Source organism: Botrytis cinerea, chromosome 15 (assembly GCF_000143535.2).
Source record: "Botrytis cinerea B05.10 chromosome 15, complete sequence".
Taxonomy (NCBI): domain Eukaryota; kingdom Fungi; phylum Ascomycota; class Leotiomycetes; order Helotiales; family Sclerotiniaceae; genus Botrytis; species Botrytis cinerea.
This window is the reverse complement of record NC_037324.1, coordinates 1,097,963-1,117,881: the sequence shown is the minus strand read 5'-3', so window position 1 is coordinate 1,117,881 and position 19,919 is coordinate 1,097,963. Positions and strand designations below refer to the sequence as shown.

Genomic DNA, 19,919 nt, shown 5'->3' with positions numbered 1-19,919 from the left:
AACCACGTCATTTCATCCGCCAATCTACATCACATCACCTCAAACCAAATCCGCTTAAAACCCCTCAAACACCAACTCAAACATCCAAACAGATACATACATACATATACATACATATATATATATATATACACCCCAATACTATAAAATCATCACTACACTTCACTAATCACCAATCACTAATTTCGTCACTGATTAAAAATACATAACCTATCTAGTCTATCTAAGTTAATCAATCTATGAACAAAATCTATCAATATTAATAGCCATTTGTAAATTATCTATTTATTAGAAACCTCCTCCTCCTTCTCCTCCTCCTCCTTTAATACCTATCCCCACCCATCCCTATTCACTCACTACTACTACCGCCAATACCAAGTAATCCCATCTTCAACCTCTCCTCTCCAACCTCTAATCTCTAAACTACACCACACAAACGAGTTTCCCTTCAAGAATCTAATATCAAGATAGAAATCAAGAGGAGGGTGAGATGGAGATATATATATATCTAAGATATTCATATTATTTCATTTTCTATTCCTTGTTTGCTATACATACATACATACATACATACATACATACATACTCAACAGAAACCCCCTTCCCTTCCCTTCCTTCCCAGCACTATACACCACATCACACAAACAACAAAAATCCCAAATAATCATATAAAGAACCAAGCAACCAATCAATCAATCAATCAACCAGCTAACCACAGATGAAATCCATACCCTTTCCATTTCTCTTTCCAGGAAGGAAGAGAGATACTTACTTACTTACTTACTTACTTACTTCACTTCACTACCCACCCATCTACCCACCCATCTATCTATCTATCTATCTATCTATCCATCTCTTGAGTTCTGGATAGTAGATAGATGGATATAAAACTCCTGATATCTAATCTCCCCTCTCTCCCCCATCCCACACATCCAACCCGACATCCCAAAAACCAACAACAACAACATCCACTCCCCTTTTCATGAAAAACATACATCAACAAACTACTCATATCTCCATACCAAAAGCTCAACTCAACTCAACTCGACTCAACTCAACTTAGCAAAATACAATCCAGCACGATCCAATCCATAACACCACCGCTACTACTACTACTACTACTACTACTACTACTACTACACAGCAAAGAAACTTGACAATCAAATCTCTCTTATCCTCTCACTCACCCATCCCTCACCCACCCATCCTTAATTCTTCACTCATTCCCATTCCCATTCCCATTCCCATCCCCAACTCCCAACATCCCAAAAACAAACCCAAGTCAAAACCAAAAGTAGAATCAACCAACCCAACCCAACCCAACCTCAAAAGATAAACCAAAACCAAAACCAAAAATCAATCCAAGAATCCGAGGAAAGAAAACCCCGGCTCCCCCGAAAGAAAACAGAAACATACACACAAACATATATACATACATACATACTCAACCCATCTAGCTTCCCCTCTCCCTCCCCCCCCCCCCCCCCCCCCCCCCCAAAAAAAAAGAAAGAAAGAATATCCGTATAAAATCTCCCCTCCTTTCCCTCTTCCTTCCCCTCTCTTCCTCAAGAAAGAATATCCATACAAATTTTGCAGATCTTCATATACAAACACATACACAGAGAGAGAGAGAAAGAGATAGAGAGAGACATAAAAAAAGAAAGAATCAATCAATCAAATATCCAAAATTCAAACATTAAATCCTCCTCCTTCTCCTTCTCCTTCTCCTTCTCCTATAAACTTTGACAATACCAAAAAGTATCTCAATAACCAATTAAAAAATAAACCAACAATCAAATAAACCAATAATCAATCAATCAATTAAATAAATCAAAATCACACATATGTTCTCAATATCTCATCATTCATCAATACTTCCTCCCCCCCCAGAACACAAATACAAACAACCACAAATTCACAAAATCACAGCAATTCAAAAGAACTCTCACCAAACCCTCAACATTCAAAACCCAAAAAAACGCATCAAATTGATTTAACGACAACAAATATACATCCAAAGGCGAAAAAAATGTAAAAAAAGTACTACCTAGGTATCTCCGTCTCACTGGTATCTAATCATTCATAAACACCGCAAAGAGCCAAACATACCCCCATCCCAATTTCTCAATTCGGCCAGATATTCCATCCAGTTTTGATTTCCAAATCCCTACCCTCAAGGTCCAAAAGTCCATCGCATACAAAAGAAACTTAGTCCCTCTTCCATCTCCATTCTCCAATATCTCATTCATATCCCACCCTTCCCCTCTCTCTTCCACTACTTGTCAATGAACCCTCTACCAATCCACCCTTAATAAATGGTTCCCTAGTCCCCGAATGTCCCCTATCCCTTCCATTCGTACCTGTTCTCGGTCTCTGCGTCGTCGTTTCTCTCCTAAATACTGTATTTGCTTTTGGAATATCATTCAAACCAATGTCCGGTGTATTCGCTGCATCAACCAATAATACTCCTGAAGGAGCCGCTACACCATGACCCTTGCCTTTTTTATTCCACTGCGGTGCCTCTTCAAATTGAGGCGTGAAATCCAATAACGGTTTAGTTTTTCTGCTACTTGGACTGCGTGAAAGACTTGTATTAGCAGCATTAGCTACTTCTAAACGTTTGGCTTTCGTAGGCATCGACATTGCTCGAGATTGAGCGCTGCCATTTATGAGAGTCGGGCCATCTGTGAAAGATCCATTTTTAAGACTATACTCTCGATCTTGCTGTGCTTTTTGACGAACTGAATATGTTCTTCCTAACAATCCACCTGATGCGAATTGATCTTCTTGAGGTGGCGCTCGATATGCTATCGGTGGTCTCTCTTTAACGGGTCGAGGAAGAGGTGCTATTGTAGATGTATTTCGTAGATGAAAAGGAACTTGTAACGGTCTCTCATCCTCGGTTGAATCATCTGCTTCTGATTTATCGAAACGGTCCATGTCGAGTAATGGTTTAAATGATCCAATCATGTATGGATCTTCATCCACCGAAACGTTTACCCTGTGTGTGCGAGCACCTTTAACGGTTCCTAGGCCTGATGAGAGTTTGGTTTTCATCGTCTTGACCGTTTTCGTAGCTTTCTTCTGACCTTCACCCTTCTTATTAACCAAATACCAACTTCGCCATCTCTGAACGGCTGAATACCACGCATTTGCCGCAATGTGATCATCGGTACAAAAGAAGTGTACGTAATTTTCTGCACTCAAAAACATTGCAGTTTTCTGTTGACTCTTGATAGCATAACAATTCTTCCTTGGAGGTTTGAGAGTTTTCCTAATCTGTTGCGCTGTTGGGGTATAGATATCGAAATCAGATAAATGACAAATGTTCATGGAATCTTTATCGTTCATGCCCACGCCCGACTTTTTCGAGACAAATACTTGACCGGAAGAAAGAAGTGTGATATAACGCTTGTTCCATTTGCCGGGTTTCTGAGAATGATAAAGCTGCACGGTAACATCTTGAGGCGCATCTGTGGGTACCGATGATGCGTCTAGGTCTTCTTCATGATCAAGGTAATCGGAACCTTCCACAATGAGAGAATTTTGCGTGTCTCTATCCCAAGAATTCATGATATCTCTAATATGTTCATAACGCCGAATTTTTCGCTCTAGACCAAGAGTTGTGTAGGACTCCAATAATACGGCAGTGTTTGGATCGATATTGGTCGACATGATGTTTGCAGCCGAATTTATGATATCAGTGGGAGTCGTATCTCCGTCGACCGGTAGGTTGATTGATGATTGTTTACAGCGAATCAAGACTCTCTAAAAAAGAATCGTCAGTCCGATTTTTGAATTGAACACAGTTATTAGACTTACCCTCTCCGGCGCATTTGATGCTGAGATTGGAGCATCGGTTTGCGGTACTATTCCTCCTCCACCTTGTTGAATACCCACCGGATTGATGACGGGCGCATCATTTATGGGAGGACCATCACCTATCGTACGCTGGATTGATGCGATATTGTCCAAGACCGAAGGTAGGGGCGGTTTCGTGGTTGTCGTCGCACGTCTCTTACTACTAAAAAATGCGAATTTCTGAGGAGGGCTCTTGACCGAGTCATTTGCAGCAGCATCCAGTGTGGCTTCCAATCGCTCCAAATCCTTGCGCTTCTGTTCTGCCAAGATCCTCTCCGTCTCCTCGTCACTCAATTGAACGGGGAGAGAAACCGGTGGAGGGGAATGCGACGGAGAGAGGATTTGTTGATTTACGCCATGGTCACTGTGATAATTTGGTTCATAAGTCTGTTGTCGCTCGTCGCAATTTTGAGGTTCCCCCGCCACCGCCGCGCCCAAGTGGGATTGCGATCGCTTGGGGATGGGGCGTCTCGTTTGCGCATAGTTTGTTGGAAGGCCAATGGCAGAATCAGCTGGATCCGTGGTTCGTCGTGTCATGGGAATTCTCGCGGCGGGATCTGGAGATGTTGGCTGGGCATGCGAGACTGGCAATGACGGTACCGGGGGCGAATGATCGGATTGAGGGGTTAATTTTGGACGTCGATATCGGGACATACTTTTCGTCCTCGACATGGAAGTATTCTGCGATTGTTGGTGCACATCTTGGTTTGGAGGTGCCGGATCGGGCTTCGATGGCAAGGCTCTTACTGATCGGTATCTCGAATATTTTTGTTGTGTGGGTTGTGAGGGTTGAGGGGGTTGAATCTTTTCTTCCGACATGATGAATGAAATGAGACGAAACGAAACGAAACAAATGGACGGGGGAATCAATACGTCGAAAGTAGTACAATGGCGACGTTGAGAATCATAAGTAATAGAGAGTAGTTCTATGATGTATTGACGACTTAGTAATTACTCTTATGGGCATTATTCTGCCAGCGCAATTGATTGGAAGAGTATTGGGGCGAGGGGGAGAGGAGGAGAGGAGAGGAGGGTCGGGGCGAGGAGGTGGAAAGGATCTTGGAGAATGGATGGGGATGTAGATTTGGGAGGGAGGTAGGGATGTTTGGTACTCTTGGGCAACAAGTACGTAGGTATTATGATGGCGTAAGAAGAATTGAATTGGAGGGATGTGAATGGATGAGGAGATGAGCGAATGAGTGAGTGACTGAGTGACTGATGGAATGGAATGGATGAGTAAATGAGTGAATGAGTGAGTGACTGACTGACTGAGTGACTGACTGACTGATGGAATGACCGAATGAACAATTTACCCCCAGATTCGAAAATGTGTGACGGGTAATGTACCTGCAGATTGTGCAAGCAGTGCTCGACCGGGCTGTGGGTGGAGGATGATTTGATAAGTGGATGGTGGGTTAAGGGTTTGAGGTTGGTGGGTGGGTGAGTGGGTGAGTGGGTGAGTGGGTGGGTGGAGGAGGGAGTGAATGAGTGAATGAGTGAATGAGTGAATGAGTGAATAAATGAATAAATGAAGGACAGAACAAACAAACAAACAAACAAACAAACAAATTAATTAAATAATCAGATAATTAAATAAAAGGTGCAAAGGGAAAGGCAAAGGGAATGGGAATGGCCATACATGTGGTAATAAATACAATAACAATCAACCACCACCACCACCAAGCACTGCTACTTGTACTCATCCTCCTCCGCATACTTTTGTCCTTTCACACCTCATTTCCTTTCCTTTCCTTTCCTTTCCTCTCCTTCCTCCATGCTCTCCCTCTCCCTCGCCCTCGCCCTCGCCCTCGCCCACGCCCACCACATCATAATATTAAATCAATAAACCACAGACCATCACAAGATCACGACCACGGCCTCTACGACAACACTACCACGACCACGACCACTACGACGGGAAAGGCAACCCGAAAGCCAAAAGAAAAGGTACTTCGACGCAACGTTAATTGTGCATGGGAATGGGATGAGATGGGATGGGAAAGGAATGCATGGCTTGGACCGGTGATGGTGGAACGGGGCCCTTGTTCCTTGGCCCCATCCGATGCTTCTTGGGATTCCAGAGCAAAAAAGTTAGATGATCTCCCGAATAATGTGGGGGAAGGACCCCTGGCAGCGAAGGGCGGCAGGGGAGGGGGGGGGGGAGGGGAGTCCATGATTCTCTTCTGTCTTGTCTTGTGTTTCTCGGTGCAAATGGATCCCAGAGAGGGTTCGATCCTGGTTGACAAGTCGTTGACAAGGCTGATGCAACCAATGACCTTCACTCGCGTGCCATGTTCATTTCCGCGTCCCTCTACCCAGCCAGCAGCGTGCGTTACCCAGCAGGAATCCCTCAGCAAAGGATGAACAGGAAGGAGTATCCTCTCGGTGTCCCTTGCGTACTCTGTGGAACGAGGTGCATAGGTATCCATCGGTACAGACAGATATCCACTCGCCCACTCTATTACATGATGAGACCAACATTCCTGCGTGCGTGCGACGATACCTCTGCACATGTGAATAATGTTATGTAGAGAGTTATATATGATAACTATATATGATACATCAAAGGCATAAAACAAATCTAAAGATGGATCTATTTATTGATCGATCCATTTACTCTATCTCTCTCACTCACTCACTCTCTCACGCGCCCTCACCAAAAACAACAACAACACAGTACAATACAATACACTCGGTCGAAAGAAAGAGAAATCTCAAACCCAATCGATCGACTCTCCTCTAGTTGCGCATCCCAATTTCCTGACCGACCAAGGCGAGGCGGGAGGAAGAAACAGAGTTCCGCGATGGTTTGGTTTGGTTTGGTTTGGTTTAGTCGCTTTACTTTATTCTCCGATGGGATGGAGAGATGAAATGAATCGATAGATGGATAGATCAATATGAATTCTATATATATGTATATGTATATATATATCTAGTAGTACAGTAAGTAAGTAGTAAGTGATAAGTAGTCGTCTATCTATCTATTGATATATCGAGAAAAGGCTTATTATTACCTACAAATGTATACATGTATATGTGACGATCTTGGGGTAAGGTACGAACGAATGAATGAATGTATGTAGGTATATATGCATGTATGTATTTATTTTTGATTTTCCCTTCACCGAGAGAAAGAGAAAGAGAAAGAGAGAGAGAGAGAGAGAGTTTTAAGATTTCCCACAATAATAAACTCCCAATAACTTATTATTATTATTACTCTCTTTCCTGTCCTTGAGCAATTCCAAACCAAAAAAAAATTCAAAAAAATATCGAAAAAATGTTAAATACGCTATGGTGCTTCTTCGCGTCTTCACTTGCATATCGTATCGTATCGTATCGTATGTGCCGTATCGTTCGTCCATACAGTTCAAGCAGATCATCAGAAGAATTAAGAATAAGGATAAGAATAAGGATAATACTAATAAGGATACCTAGTTACTGGTCACTGGTTAATTGGATTTGTACGGAGTAGGTAGTGGAAGGTTCTTCTGGGGAGTCTCATTTTCATATAGATAGGTTTGGGAGAGATGCATGCATGCATGCATGCATTGATGGAAGTGAATTGAATTGAATTGTGAGTTGGGTTGGGTTGGTATAGCGTGAGTGATGAGTGATGAGTGATGAGTGATGAATGATGAGTGATGAGTGATGAATGATAAGGTTTGGGCGGCGATGTGATTGATGTGTGTGGACGAGGCCTCGGGAGAGGAGGAGGAGGAGGAGGATTTCTTCCTGGCGGGTCTGGGGCTGTCTGTGTATCTATCTATCTATCTATCTACCTACCTATCTATATATGAAGTATACTTATTACTATACTTACTATAGACCTTTGGCGCGCGCTCTTGGAGAGAAACCCGAGGAGAGAAAATTGAGTGGGAGGAAGGTTCGCTTGTTTGTCTGTGATGGAATGGCATCGTGAATGGGGTGGGATTGATTATGAATGGGGTGGGATTGATTATGAATGGGGTGGAAATAGATTCATAGGGTTAAATCACTGTATTAAACCATCATCTCGCAAGACTTTGGTTCTCTTGGCATTGTATATCTTGTGTTTGGTGTTGGTGCTGGTGTTGGTGTTGGTGCTGGTGTTGAGAGTATGTATTACCATGTTGACTGATGGTGCAAGTTCTGGATGTCACGGTATATCAACGTACGTTTATTTGTGGGAGATCTCACTATTGTTATATGGAATGTGTGGAATGGAAGAGACAGGTGGTGCTAGGCTTGCTCTCCTGCCTGCAGCATCGTGTACTGGCTCTATTCGGTAGGTGAGTGACAGACCGCCGAGACAGGTAGATATATATTCGACTCTATTCGATAAGATTCACGGTGTAGCCGGAATTTGCTTTTTGGTTTGTGGTGATATTGGGCATGCATGATGTTTGGGTGGGTGGATGCAGAGATGGGTGGATGGAGATGCTTTTAATTAGCAAGCAAGACATTTGCGCGTGATGATGCATATTAAAGGAATGAATGCGAAACTCTCGTGCGCACTGGGCAGTTGTGTCTTGCGATTTATCTAGAGGCTGTGGGCGGGAAGGTTTACTTCTTTTGTGCGGAGGAAACTATTGTATTGATGGGTAGATGGATGGATGGATGGATGGATGGATGGTGGATAAAAAAATAGAAAGGTCGATAGATGGGTGGGTAGGTATCAACTATCAAGACAATCCCTCCGGTTTCAATGTTCGAGAAAAGGTAGGTATTAGGTAATGCAGCGCAGTAGTATGGTGTACGAAGATGATCTACAATCTTGACAGCAGAGAGGTCTCGAATATGATATGATATGATATGATATGATAGAACGCCTTTCAGATGAATTGGTGTCTGCTGTCGCGAGATTTATCATATATAACACTACTATAATACGATACGAATAAGTCATATATATATATATCCTAAACATCACTCACTACATACGTTATTATTAACCCTTCCTAGCAATGTGCAGAAATCACATGTAGATGAGCCAAGTCATTATCACGGTGCAAGGGATAGTCCTAGGGAAGATGCCTAAGGCATTCACAAGACTACGCTCTCGAACCCGTGACAATATCTATCTAGTGCTAGCAATCGCTGGTAGATGCATCGTTCCGGAGCTATGTACAGGTATTTCGAATGCCCTCGTCAGCCGTAGATCTCATGCTAATACATACGCAGAAGCTGGTTTTCAGTAAGACGAACTCTCCAAATTTGGAATAGGATAGATGCACCGGTGTCACCTCAACAGTAATCATCCCGGGTTACGGGAAATGGATGGTTGAAGTTTAAGGTCTTGGATATCATCACCAGAGACTCGTGCAATGGTCTCGTAAATTACTACCATGTCTTCCGTAAGAGAAAGCAGCTCCCATTGATGAGAATCATCCTAGTATGTGTCTCGTTCACTTTATGACAGGCCAGGGTTGTTCAGCATCTTGCACAGCCTGTTGAGACTACCACTTTCTTCATTTAGTGAACTGTTCTGTTAACATGCTTTCAATATTATTGATATCATGAATACGCTTTACTCCTATGGTTGTGGTCATTCATTCCATGTTGCTACTCCTGAAAAGTTTTGTGTTGAACAAAATTCATCCTTGTCTGGCCCTCCTCATCTACCTTTTCGAAAATCAAACACATCCAATAAATCCTTGAAGAACACCACTCGTTCCTTTCAACGGCATCAACATTGTCCCTTTTTCGTTGGCGGGTCGGGCTGGCTTGCATCGGTAAATCGAAGGAAGACATAGGGTCATTGTTTGTATGAGAAGGATACGGAAGACAGAGCAATCACGAATTACATAGGTTCTAATTGTCTAATAGTATTCTATCTAAAGAGCTAGCTATACTAAGGGGATAATAGACCTTATATAAGGTCTACTAGAAAGAGCTGGTCTTTTTCGCATTCGCTTAGAGCTTTATTATAGTAGCCATTGATTGAGGTCATTCACTACGTTCACACAGTCATCGCTTCTGCACAAGTCTGAAAAATCACATCCTCTTCTTCAAAAGGCGCATTCCAAGTCGGATCACTACTATTGCTTGAAACGCGCCAGCACGAAAGATCCTTGGCGTTTCCAACGTACGCCTTCCCATGATATAACCCTGATACGGTCTTCCAAAGCTCAGGCTTGTAATCAGACAAAGGAAAATAATCCTTTTGGAGACGTTGGGGATGCCAAGACTGAGTTCCTCTCTCGCCAGGCTCATATGAATACGGAACAGCATACTCACGTCGATTGACCTTGTACTCAAGCATTGGGGTTACCCCAAAATTCATCGACCAAATGTCATACTAATACGTTCCTTTCGAGATACTGCATTCCGACTCAACATGCGTCATGCTAGGTGTACATGAGGTTCCTGGAAGAAGAACGAATTTATAATATAATTGAATTGATTTTTAGCTCAATTGTTTAATTTTCAGTTTAAAAAACATTAGAGTTTATATGGTTGAAACTATACAATAAAAGTAATAACAACTGTTTTAAGTGTAGTTCTGATGAGCGGCCATTATCTGTACTTGGTAATTGTAGATTCCCTGGTCGATGAGTACGACATCGAAAAGGCGAGCGTGGCAAGTGTCCAGGTCTGGAACCAGAACCTCGATACCTTTCGAGAAGCCGTCTGGATGCGCCGCTCTGATTACCGAATCACCTGCGAATCAGATCAGATCGATGGTATTTGGAAACCTGGACCGAGATTCGCTCGTCGCCACTTGCGCGAGGGTCTCCCTCCCCATCAGATTCTCCAATAGGATCATTGGACCCATCGGATCGGGACTCGCGAAGTGTGCTACCTGTGTGAATGCAGTGGATGTCTTCAACTCAATGGCTACTGTAGTTACACTCTCAGCGGATGCGAGAGAGACTGCTCTCTCAATAGGTCTGTATAAGATCTCCTGTTTCCTGTGCGTCGCTAGCTCTTTAGATAGAATACAATATAGACAATTAGGACCTGCAATACGTGGGTGGGTGGATGGGTGCTTGCTATGGTTTTTGCATTCGTCTCAATCCAATACTATCTTTGGATTTTCCGCAGGGCCGTGGGTGGGTACTTAGTTGCTTGGTGTGGAGTGAATTCGTGGCTTGATGTTTATTCGGGCTGGATCATATACAGTACTCATATTTTCTATACTTCCGAGGAGTGGTGGTGGTGGTGGTGGCGGCTGCCTGGGTCGAGTCTCCTGCCGGAGTAGCGGGCGGGGTTTTCTTTCCCGTCTTTGCTAATGCGGGCGAACGCGCGTTTGGAAGGAGGTTAATCTTTATTTTGACAGCGGGGAGTTCGAAGCGAATTGACGGTTTTGGAAAGGGATTTTGGAGTTTTCTTCATATTTCTTGGGTATGCTAGATAGATGCTTGCAGGTGCGAGATGGAAGTTCTGGGCTTGGTAGAGAAATGCGTTAGTGAAGGGGTATAGAGTGTAGGATGAAGCCGGTCTTTATATGAAGAGGTGTCTCAATGCAGTTCATCGATGACCTCTGCACATCGATCATACTCATACCCCAAACAAATAGGGGTTTACCCCCCCCCCCCCCCCCCCCCCTGCGAGGATAATCCATCGCTGATTGTGCCCTCCCCAACACCCGATTCTGTTCTCCCCATATCAAAATTCACCTCTATGTTTCATTTTGCGTATCCTCTTCCCCTCCTCACCCCGCCATGAATTTCTCAGTCCCCCCGGAAATCTCTCCTGAACAGACAATGAACAATTTCTCGATATTGCAGCTGCGGCAGAGACATCCAGTGGGACTCAGATGGCACCAGCTGAAATGCGGCGTGGAAACATAGATTCTCTAGCTATACCTGTGAAAGCCAATTAAAAATTCGGGCTAGCTTTGGAAAGTTTACTGCAGTCCCAGTCCCATAGCCTCCAGAGGATATTGTGTTTATTCGGATGCCACGGCACTAGATTCGTAAATTTTGGAACCAATGCACCGGGAATCACTTCAAGCACTGTGTACTAGTAATGTGTTGACATCCCTCTCGGTTACATCTCTGATGTTATTTCACGGATCTTGTTGTATTTCTGTATCGCACTGTCTGTGGCCCAGCTCTACGGTAAGGATACTCCCCATTTCCGAAAATATATATATATATATATATATAATCTAATTAAATCGGACATCCAATATTTATCCTAAATCACACCTTAAAATTGGCTACTCTGTATACAAGGAACCGGTAGTATTCAATAATGATTGTACTACTTCCAAATCAGCTTATCGACTTGTTATCGAATCAGCGCAAGATGGATATCGATGTAGCGATTGCGAAAGTGAAGCGTGAAGAACACACGGCCGTGGAGCACTCAAGAAAAGTACATACATACTACTCTCGAGCAACCCATGATTCGACCATGAAATAACGACGGGCTGGATGATCTATCCGAAGGAGAAAAAAAAATCTAGAAATATGTAATTTCATAATCCTCTCCCATACGCCAAGTATTCCTGATATTCTCATTCCGTGGGAAAATATAACGGCTGGTTTATCAATGCATACAAGAGAGAATATGCCAAGTACTCCTGATATTCTCACGCATATATATTAATAAACTCGCCGTCCATATCCACGAGGAAACTAGCAAAAAAGATATGCTGTAAAACCTCGCCGCATTCATTACAAGGCTTTCCAAATTCCCTGCGGTAACATCTTTGCGAAACGCTCTCGAATCTAAGAGTGGCGATATCTCCTCGAGAGACCACAATAATCAAGCAACAATTCTCCCACCAGAAGTTGCATGCTTTGTATTGTATTGGATTGGATTGATTCGCTCGTAGAGACTGAACGACTCTCGAAGCGTTCATATAAGCTCGGCAACCTGCGTAAATAGCATCCCTGATTATACCATCGATACCTAATCAAGCAGATACTTACATACTTACGGACTCGAGAGATGTAGCGAAAGAACTATGTATTGTGTAGATGGCGTCTCAGAATCACATCTCAATATTAACATCAATCGACTCGGAGAGTATCAGGGATACCTGGTACGATCAATTGATGGCTCATATGAGGTTATCCCATTGTGATGTTTCCGCCATTTCCGAGGACGTGGTTCATGCTATGTGAATAGTGTTGAAGATTGAAGATACCATAGATATAGATATAGATATCGCGAACAAATCGATGTCCACTCTATTGAGTGATCTTTTATGCGATGCTTTCTTAGCCGGTTACCAATTACTAATCAGTGTGTTTGATGAAAGCCATGTATACATACAACTCCTTATGTATTTCATCTGTAATATCACGCAGATGATGTAAGATATATCTCCCACGAGAAAAGGACTCCAATGTATCGCAAGAAGTTTCGATGAATCAAACCCTTGAAAATCTCTGTGTATCTTAAACTTTATTTCACAGATAACGGTCACTTTAGCCAAATTAATAAATGTATGGAAACGAGATAGAGCCCAAGAGATCTGAAGATTAAATGTAGTCAAGATCTAATGATATCCGCTTCTACACTATCCATTCCGAGAGAACCGCAAGTCATTATTAGTCAAAGAATGACACATCCACAAAAGCTATAGTTGGCAAGCCCATAAGACTTTAAGTCAACAGTGAGCATGTCAATGATTATCCTTGCCAGACAGCCTCGATGATAGCAAGAGATGCTCCAGTCGGTACCCAAATCTTCAACACCCCAAAACGAGGATCCGCTTCAAGGAAAAGATCCTGCCACTCTTCCGCTTCTCGTTCTCTAGAATTATGCATGCTCAGCATAATCATATCGAGAGAACTAGTATCTTGTCAGCCTGAAAATTTTGGACTTCTCAGCCACATGGATAACAATAGGAGTCGTACCGAATGGAACGTTCACTAGAAAGCGAGAGAGAATTCGAAGGCGGATTCAAAATCTCATTCACAATCACTCGAGCGCCAGTTTTCATTACTGGAACAAGGGTGCGTAGGATAGCGACCACATACTTATCAGGCCAGTTGTGAAAGATCCAGCGAAATAGATATGCATCAGCCACCACTGTTTGCGGAGTAAAAAAGTCACGCCCTTGAAATGACACACGTTCGGCAATAGTAGCATCAAGCTTCGATTCTGCACCTTCGATAACCCCAGGAAGATCTTGTACGATGAAATTTAGCGTAGGGAAATCCTTTGCAAGTAAGATACTGATACTACCTTTCGAACCACCAACATCAACGACGGTGCCGTTGATAGAATCCCATGGATAACCCTGAACAAGGAAAGCAGGAGAATGCCCAGGATCTACAAGACTGAAGGTCTTCATGGCCCCAGCAAACAACTTAGCTCTTGCGGGATGATCCCCCATGTATTTGAAGAAAGGTTGCGTGGTGTTCCGCAAAAGTGCAAATCCCTAGTTCCAAAAATACTATATCAGTATCAACGAGTTGATAGACTCTTCACTAAATCCCTCAATCATGAACGAAAAATAGAGAACCATGGAACTAACGGTTTGGCTTGGCTCCTGATCTTTGAATTGCTCCAAAGCATCGACTGTCTGGTATATACCTTAGTTTTTGAATTTTGAACTTGGGACGTAGACTGACCCGCCCAAAAGATGGAACGAATTCATTGAAAACTAGACCCAAAGCATCATGGAAATCTTGATCTTCCGCCAACTTGCGGGAAGCTGCTGAATGAGTTACAAAGCCTCGACGCGGTTCTTGAAAGATCCTATGAAATGATATAGCAAAACGTATGATGCGACGAAGATCTGGCTCGTAGAGATCACATTGCTCGGCTAGGTCTTTGAAGCTTATTTCACCCCCGATTGGTACCTTTCTCACGATATCAAACCTATGGATAGCCTGAAGACTAGTAGCATTGACCTGCGAAATTCTCATCATTAGTTCGATGCTAGTCAAATAGCTGAACAATTTGTGCTTGCCACAGGCTGTAAAGACTCTTTGGGACCCCTCAACAGATCCAGCAGTTCTGCTGCCCCGTCAATCGCCAGGTTACGAGCCCGTTGAATTTCTTCTGATCGGATGCAAAAGTCGACTGGCCCTTCAGCATCAAAGGATGGTGAGGGTAAGTCATGTTGGCGAAGATAATCGTCGACTCTCTTTGTGTTTTCAGCAACTTGTGTAGCAAGCTCTGCGATACGCGTAGTAGCCATTGTGATTGAAGCCAGATTGAGATTGATCGAAATGGAGTTATGCAATGAACAGTGCAAAATGATTCTAACTCACAAGAACTACAATGTAGGAGTTTATGAGACCTTGAGATATAGAATTCTTTGAACTTTAATTCCAAGATAGGCACTGATATTGATGGCATAGTGTTATGCATCGTGGCACCTCAAGTCAAGTACTGACACATTATGTCACTGACATACTAAGCCACATTCGAGTATAGCGCCGCAGCATTTCATGATTCGTGGCACTCAAGCATAACTTTAAAGGGATTGGCGTCATCTGCACTCGACTGGGTGAATGATGTTTCTGGTCAAACAAAGTACATACTTTTATTTCACTCTATCTTTAGAAATGCAAGGACTTCTTGGACAGTAAGCCGCCAGCCAAATCTTCCCGAACCGATGAGCATTAGCCGCTTACTCGAGGTGCTATCGATTTTTCTTGAGATCATAAGTGCTGATTACGTGTCAATGAATCACGGCAAATAGCAGCTGCAAAAAACATCTGGAGATGTATTTCAGCTTGGGCCCCAAGATTAGCAAAACCATCGCCGATATAATTGCATGGAAATGCTTAGCAAGGGCACAAGAAAAGTACGAGATACTTGTTTGTGTTTGATCCATAGATCAGAGATCGATTTTTGGAATAGAGAAGGAGCAAGGGTTGATCATTGCCGCTTCTCAAAAGATAAAAGGAATGGAGTCTCAGGTGCTTTTTGTAAGGATCCAACGTGGAATATACCATTGAAATCAAGAAACCAAAGCTTCTCCCATATCTTGTTGTTTCACTACGCGCTTAACAATATGACAACTCAAAAACAGGGAAGATCAACGCTGGTTTAATCTAGCAAGCTGGGAGGAAAATTATTACCATAAGAGGACGAATCAATCTCGTATGTTGCAAAGCATGCTGAGGAAACTGAAAATCTCGATTTACTTTCCTCAATGTTGTTCTTCTCGCAGGCATCACCGGGTGGGTATATCATACATGGCCAAGTGACAGGTGTTGACATTGGTATGCAGAAGCATCTATCAGACATTCTTGTTCTCGATAAGAAATGATTTGGAATCCGATGTCGACCGATCTAGATGATCTGTTCCAAAGGTAGTACACCATACGCCGTATCTACTACGTACACAATGGAGGATAAGAAAGGGTATTTTGACATTAACATCGACATGCATACAAGTCGAGGTGTTTGTATTGGAACAAGTTGACCGGCCGTTGGCCTAGTTAACATGTTCCCTACTCTATCTTAAAGCCCTTCCTATCGCTTGTCCCGAAAGCTCTCACTTGTGTCAAAACCATGATCCTTTAAGAACGGGATCATCTTGATGATTCTAAAAAGGCTGAAAACATCTCTGCAATTCAGTGCCCGAGGAAGAAGCGATCTCGAATGACTGATAATGAGACACTCCATAGCGATTTTCCATGGGTAAATCAAAATTATGGCAGTTACTGAAAGTCAACAAGAATGAAGAATACATTCCCGGATATAAAAATGCAAGTATTAATATAACTAATCCCTCACAATGCTGTTGCTTTACTTCCTTGATATGGATAAATCAACAGAGTATACGAAAGCACACTGCAGGAGTAACGCGAGAACCATGGAGCACTTCCGTATGATTTATGTTCAACACTCAAACCTTTGGATCAGCCTGATTTTTTGCATAGCTAATGGAATCGAGCTTTTGATTGAGAAGACATCACCTCGTGCTGCCTTGAAAAGAAGAAGGAAAGTGAGAATGACTCGAAAGATATTGGGCCGCCTTGTCAATGGTAGCAATTGAAGTACATTGAACTACTAGAACTTCCAGCCTTGAAATACGAGACGTTGTTTCTAGGCATTTCATTGTGATACGAATCTGGCCAATAATGTAATCCTGGGTAATAGAACACAACTATTGTCGTATATGGCAGAGTGTTCAGCTGCTAGCCTTGAGTCCCAGCCTGAAGCTTCTCTACTTCCTAAAAGCCCGCATCTCCCTCTTCCAAAATCCAGTAAAATCCATTGTCGCAACGTTGATCCCCAGGTCCTTCAATGCCTTTGTAGACAGATGACAGTCATAAGGTCTTTGTACACTAGCATTTGGATCATTCCCCTCTGTATTTGCCACCATACCATCCAAAGGCAAGCCCAAAATCTCCGCAAAAAGTTGGCAGATCTCATATTTTGTGAATTTATCCTCTGAAGAAAATTGCAAGACTCGTGGTAAAGATGATGGGTCTTTACTTTCAAGATATTTGGTTGCAATCTCTGACAAAACTCGACCTACATCTTCTGTATTGGTAGGATAGCGCAAGGCCCAATGATCCATTTTGATATTGGCATCTTTCTCTTGGGCTTTCCAGACCGAGTTGACCAGTACACCAACTGCACTTTCTTCAGGTTCACCTTCTCCATAGAGTACAGGAACTCTCAAGACCACTCCCAGACCAGATTTGCCTGCTTTCTCATATTCTGCCAGTACGGCTTTCTCGCCCTCATATTTTGTTTCTCCATATAGATTCGGGGGGTTTGCGATGTGGCTTGTCTCGTAGGGAGCATCACCTTCGGTGCCAGGGAAAACATAATCAGTAGAGATGTAGACAAGGAAGATGGATTGTTCGGCGCAGAGCTTTGCCAATGAAGCAGAAGCTGCAATGTTGAGAGCGCGTGTTCCTTCAGGATCGTTGTCGCATTTGTCTGGAAATCTATTCGCTGCACCTGTAATCGCGGGGTTAGCAATAGCGGCGACGACGAGGCAGCAGTGTTAATAGAAACTCACAATGAATGACGACTTGAGGTCTTCAAATACTCTTACCGTCAGTGCTGCATTGAAAATCGTGAAGATGTTACATTACTTGGATTCATTTAACGCCTTTGCAACTTCCGGCTCGGAAGCCAAATCGACCTTGAGAATGGTAGGAGGCTTCGCGCGCGAGAATCCGGTGCCAACTGTATTCCAATTTTCGCGATCAAATACTTTGAGAACTTGTCTGCCAAGTAAACCAGTTGCGCCGGTGATGAGCGCGGTCTTCGCCATGATGGATATATAGATGTGGTTGCGATATTTCGAGATGGGGTAATGGATTGAGTTAGCAAAGTTATTGTTGGTGTGCCTGTTTTGTTCTTCGACCTTCCTGATTTGCCGGGTATGCTGAATATCGCAAGCACATTTACATCATCGATATGGGATTCGGATATGGCTTGATCGAAAGGGTACCTACATTGATATTACGATAATACACTTACGTGCCTATTAAATTTCTGTTGACGCTCTCCGAATGATGATATTCTCTTCATATGGTGGTGTTGGCAAAATAGCAATTGTGACAGCTACTCTACATACCAATCACAACAGCATAGTCAAAAAATTCATCGTCAGCACAACACCAAAGGATGAATCTGTCATGAAGAGAATATGCTTGTTTAAATGCTACGTTCCGACATGCACCCTCTACGATCGATATCTACTGTCAACATCTCTCCCATTGTGCAAGTCCTCTTCTCTTTCTCTTTGCCCCGCCGCCGTCAAGTCCTTCCTTCCGCCGACAATTCTTCTTCACGTCGGCCTGCAAGAAGCCGAAGCGCAATGAAAAACAATAAAAGAGATCTCTTACGAGAAGATGTTTGGTTCCAAAGATTCCCAGGCCGGCCGAAGCCAACCTGGAGTGGTCATGGTTATAGTTTTCAACTAGCAAAAACGCAATCTCGGACGAATCCTCACTGATATGCGTAAAACCCATGCACTAAGATGAAGAAAAAAGAAGGGAATGCAAAGGGGGAAGAGGAGACTTTATACGTTTTCGCTAGTGGGAAATTTGGGGCGGATTGCTGCAAATGTGACAAACTTGGCTGTATTGGGTTTAGACGCGGTGTGTGTGCTACTAATCACGTGCTGCTTTCTATTCCTTTTCGTTTCGTATGAAGAAGGCACCAGTGTGTCATGTGATGAGTCTAGGTGTACAGCCGTAGTTGATACACGCCCACTATCATTCCTTTGCGTTCAATTTCCATTCTCGAATGACGACTGCATAGTTGCACGTTCACCCCGCGATTGAGTAGTGACTCCATGGCCATGAAAGTGTTGTTACCTTTGATGTTCAAGCATCAGCCTTTTGGTCTTGCTTCACAAAGTATCCTATCCGGTTAGGTAGGTACTCAAGCTTCGAAGTTGATATCGTTCAATGTTCGAGGCTACAAGTATGACGGACGACGACCTCATTGTCCATCCATCTTGTTAGCTTCGTACAACGTGCATACCGTCAACTGATCTCTATTATCCGAAAATAACCATAGGATTTGACATATACTTATCGTGGTTGTTTCGTATCTACCGCTGGGGAGGTTTGCTGCCCTGTATCTACACTACAAACTTCGCACAATTGAAAGTGACCATGACCTAGAAAAATTCTGTCTGCTTTGATATCTTGTCCTTATGGCAATGCACAATGATCCGGTGGTTGATTAATCAGACGTTGAGACAGTCTTACTCGTCTTAACACAAGCCTGCATTATCGAATTCGACCTCAATTATTGATGTTTTGAACGGACTCTTCCAGTCCCTGATCGGATCCTTGAGTGGGAAATCAATACACAGATGTATAGTATTTAGACGTTTATACCATTATCATTATCAGCACTGAATAGGAACGGCCGGTCGGTATCCATGTTGCACACGAGATGTCAAGAAAACATGTCTTTATCATCCATTCAGATGTGAGCAATTCAAGAACGGAATCGAATACAAAAATGAAAGCTTTACTTGATTTCCCTACACGCCAACTCCAAGATAATGTGTGAGGGAATTGATATCAGATACCAACTTGAGTGATCATAAATTGGTAGTGCATTGCGATGTTTGATCTAATCTCTCGCCAATGATATCTTGCTGCGGCTACGGATGATGATCCCAACGGTTGAATGACACCTTTTTACAGCGACCTAATTAGGAAGTTCCTTTCTAT

General features: G+C 43.0%; 4 protein-coding genes across 4 annotated transcripts; all 4 read right to left on the bottom strand.

Annotated features, from left to right (window-relative positions):
- Window positions 1-1,559: 1,559 nt before the first annotated feature.
- On the bottom strand, window positions 1,560-5,398 carry BCIN_15g03190 (hypothetical protein). The gene is made up of 2 exons (XM_001558233.2): window positions 3,823-5,398; window positions 1,560-3,768 (listed from the first exon to the last, which is right to left on the bottom strand). The coding sequence occupies exons 1-2, from the start codon at window positions 4,678-4,680 to the stop codon at window positions 2,242-2,244; spliced, it is 2,385 nt and encodes a 794-aa protein (XP_001558283.1). The 5' UTR covers window positions 4,681-5,398; the 3' UTR covers window positions 1,560-2,241.
- Window positions 5,399-5,434: 36 nt separating this feature from the next.
- On the bottom strand, window positions 5,435-6,794 carry BCIN_15g03180 (hypothetical protein). Its single transcript, XM_024697540.1, has one exon. It carries the CDS (start codon window positions 6,372-6,374, stop codon window positions 5,742-5,744), a length of 633 nt encoding a protein of 210 aa, XP_024553356.1. The 5' UTR covers window positions 6,375-6,794; the 3' UTR covers window positions 5,435-5,741.
- A 6,450-nt stretch (window positions 6,795-13,244) lies between these two features.
- On the bottom strand, window positions 13,245-15,082 carry BCIN_15g03170 (hypothetical protein). Its single transcript, XM_024697539.1, has 5 exons — window positions 14,717-15,082; window positions 14,376-14,657; window positions 14,279-14,326; window positions 13,656-14,182; window positions 13,245-13,590 (listed from the first exon to the last, which is right to left on the bottom strand). The coding sequence occupies exons 1-5, from the start codon at window positions 14,945-14,947 to the stop codon at window positions 13,428-13,430; spliced, it is 1,251 nt and encodes a 416-aa protein (XP_024553355.1). The 5' UTR covers window positions 14,948-15,082; the 3' UTR covers window positions 13,245-13,427.
- Window positions 15,083-16,316: 1,234 nt separating this feature from the next.
- BCIN_15g03160 (hypothetical protein) lies at window positions 16,317-18,320 on the bottom strand. The gene is made up of 3 exons (XM_024697538.1): window positions 17,814-18,320; window positions 17,738-17,757; window positions 16,317-17,676 (listed from the first exon to the last, which is right to left on the bottom strand). Exons 1-3 carry the CDS (start codon window positions 17,993-17,995, stop codon window positions 16,931-16,933), a joined length of 948 nt encoding a protein of 315 aa, XP_024553354.1. The 5' UTR covers window positions 17,996-18,320; the 3' UTR covers window positions 16,317-16,930.
- Window positions 18,321-19,919: the final 1,599 nt, after the last annotated feature.

What these genes read in the sequence shown, in the direction of transcription:
- BCIN_15g03190 (XM_001558233.2), bottom strand. Translation starts at nt 4,680, where the DNA reads ATGTCGGAAGAAAAGATTCAACCCCCTCAACCCTCACAACCCACACAA. An exon ending in CATCAAATGCGCCGGAGAGG is followed by an intron (nt 3,769 to 3,822) that starts GTAAGTCTAATA and finishes ATTCTTTTTTAG; the next exon opens with AGAGTCTTGATTCGCTGTAA.
- BCIN_15g03180 (XM_024697540.1), bottom strand. Translation starts at nt 6,374, where the DNA reads ATGTGCAGAGGTATCGTCGCACGCACGCAGGAATGTTGGTCTCATCAT.
- BCIN_15g03170 (XM_024697539.1), bottom strand. Translation starts at nt 14,947, where the DNA reads ATGGCTACTACGCGTATCGCAGAGCTTGCTACACAAGTTGCTGAAAAC. An exon ending in TCGTTCCATCTTTTGGGCGG is followed by an intron (nt 14,327 to 14,375) that starts GTCAGTCTACGT and finishes GGTATATACCAG; the next exon opens with ACAGTCGATGCTTTGGAGCA. An exon ending in ATCAGGAGCCAAGCCAAACC is followed by an intron (nt 14,183 to 14,278) that starts GTTAGTTCCATG and finishes TTTTGGAACTAG; the next exon opens with GGATTTGCACTTTTGCGGAA.
- BCIN_15g03160 (XM_024697538.1), bottom strand. Translation starts at nt 17,995, where the DNA reads ATGGCGAAGACCGCGCTCATCACCGGCGCAACTGGTTTACTTGGCAGA. An exon ending in AAGGCGTTAAATGAATCCAA is followed by an intron (nt 17,758 to 17,813) that starts GTAATGTAACAT and finishes GAGTATTTGAAG; the next exon opens with ACCTCAAGTCGTCATTCATT. An exon ending in ACCTCAAGTCGTCATTCATT is followed by an intron (nt 17,677 to 17,737) that starts GTGAGTTTCTAT and finishes CCGCGATTACAG; the next exon opens with GTGCAGCGAATAGATTTCCA.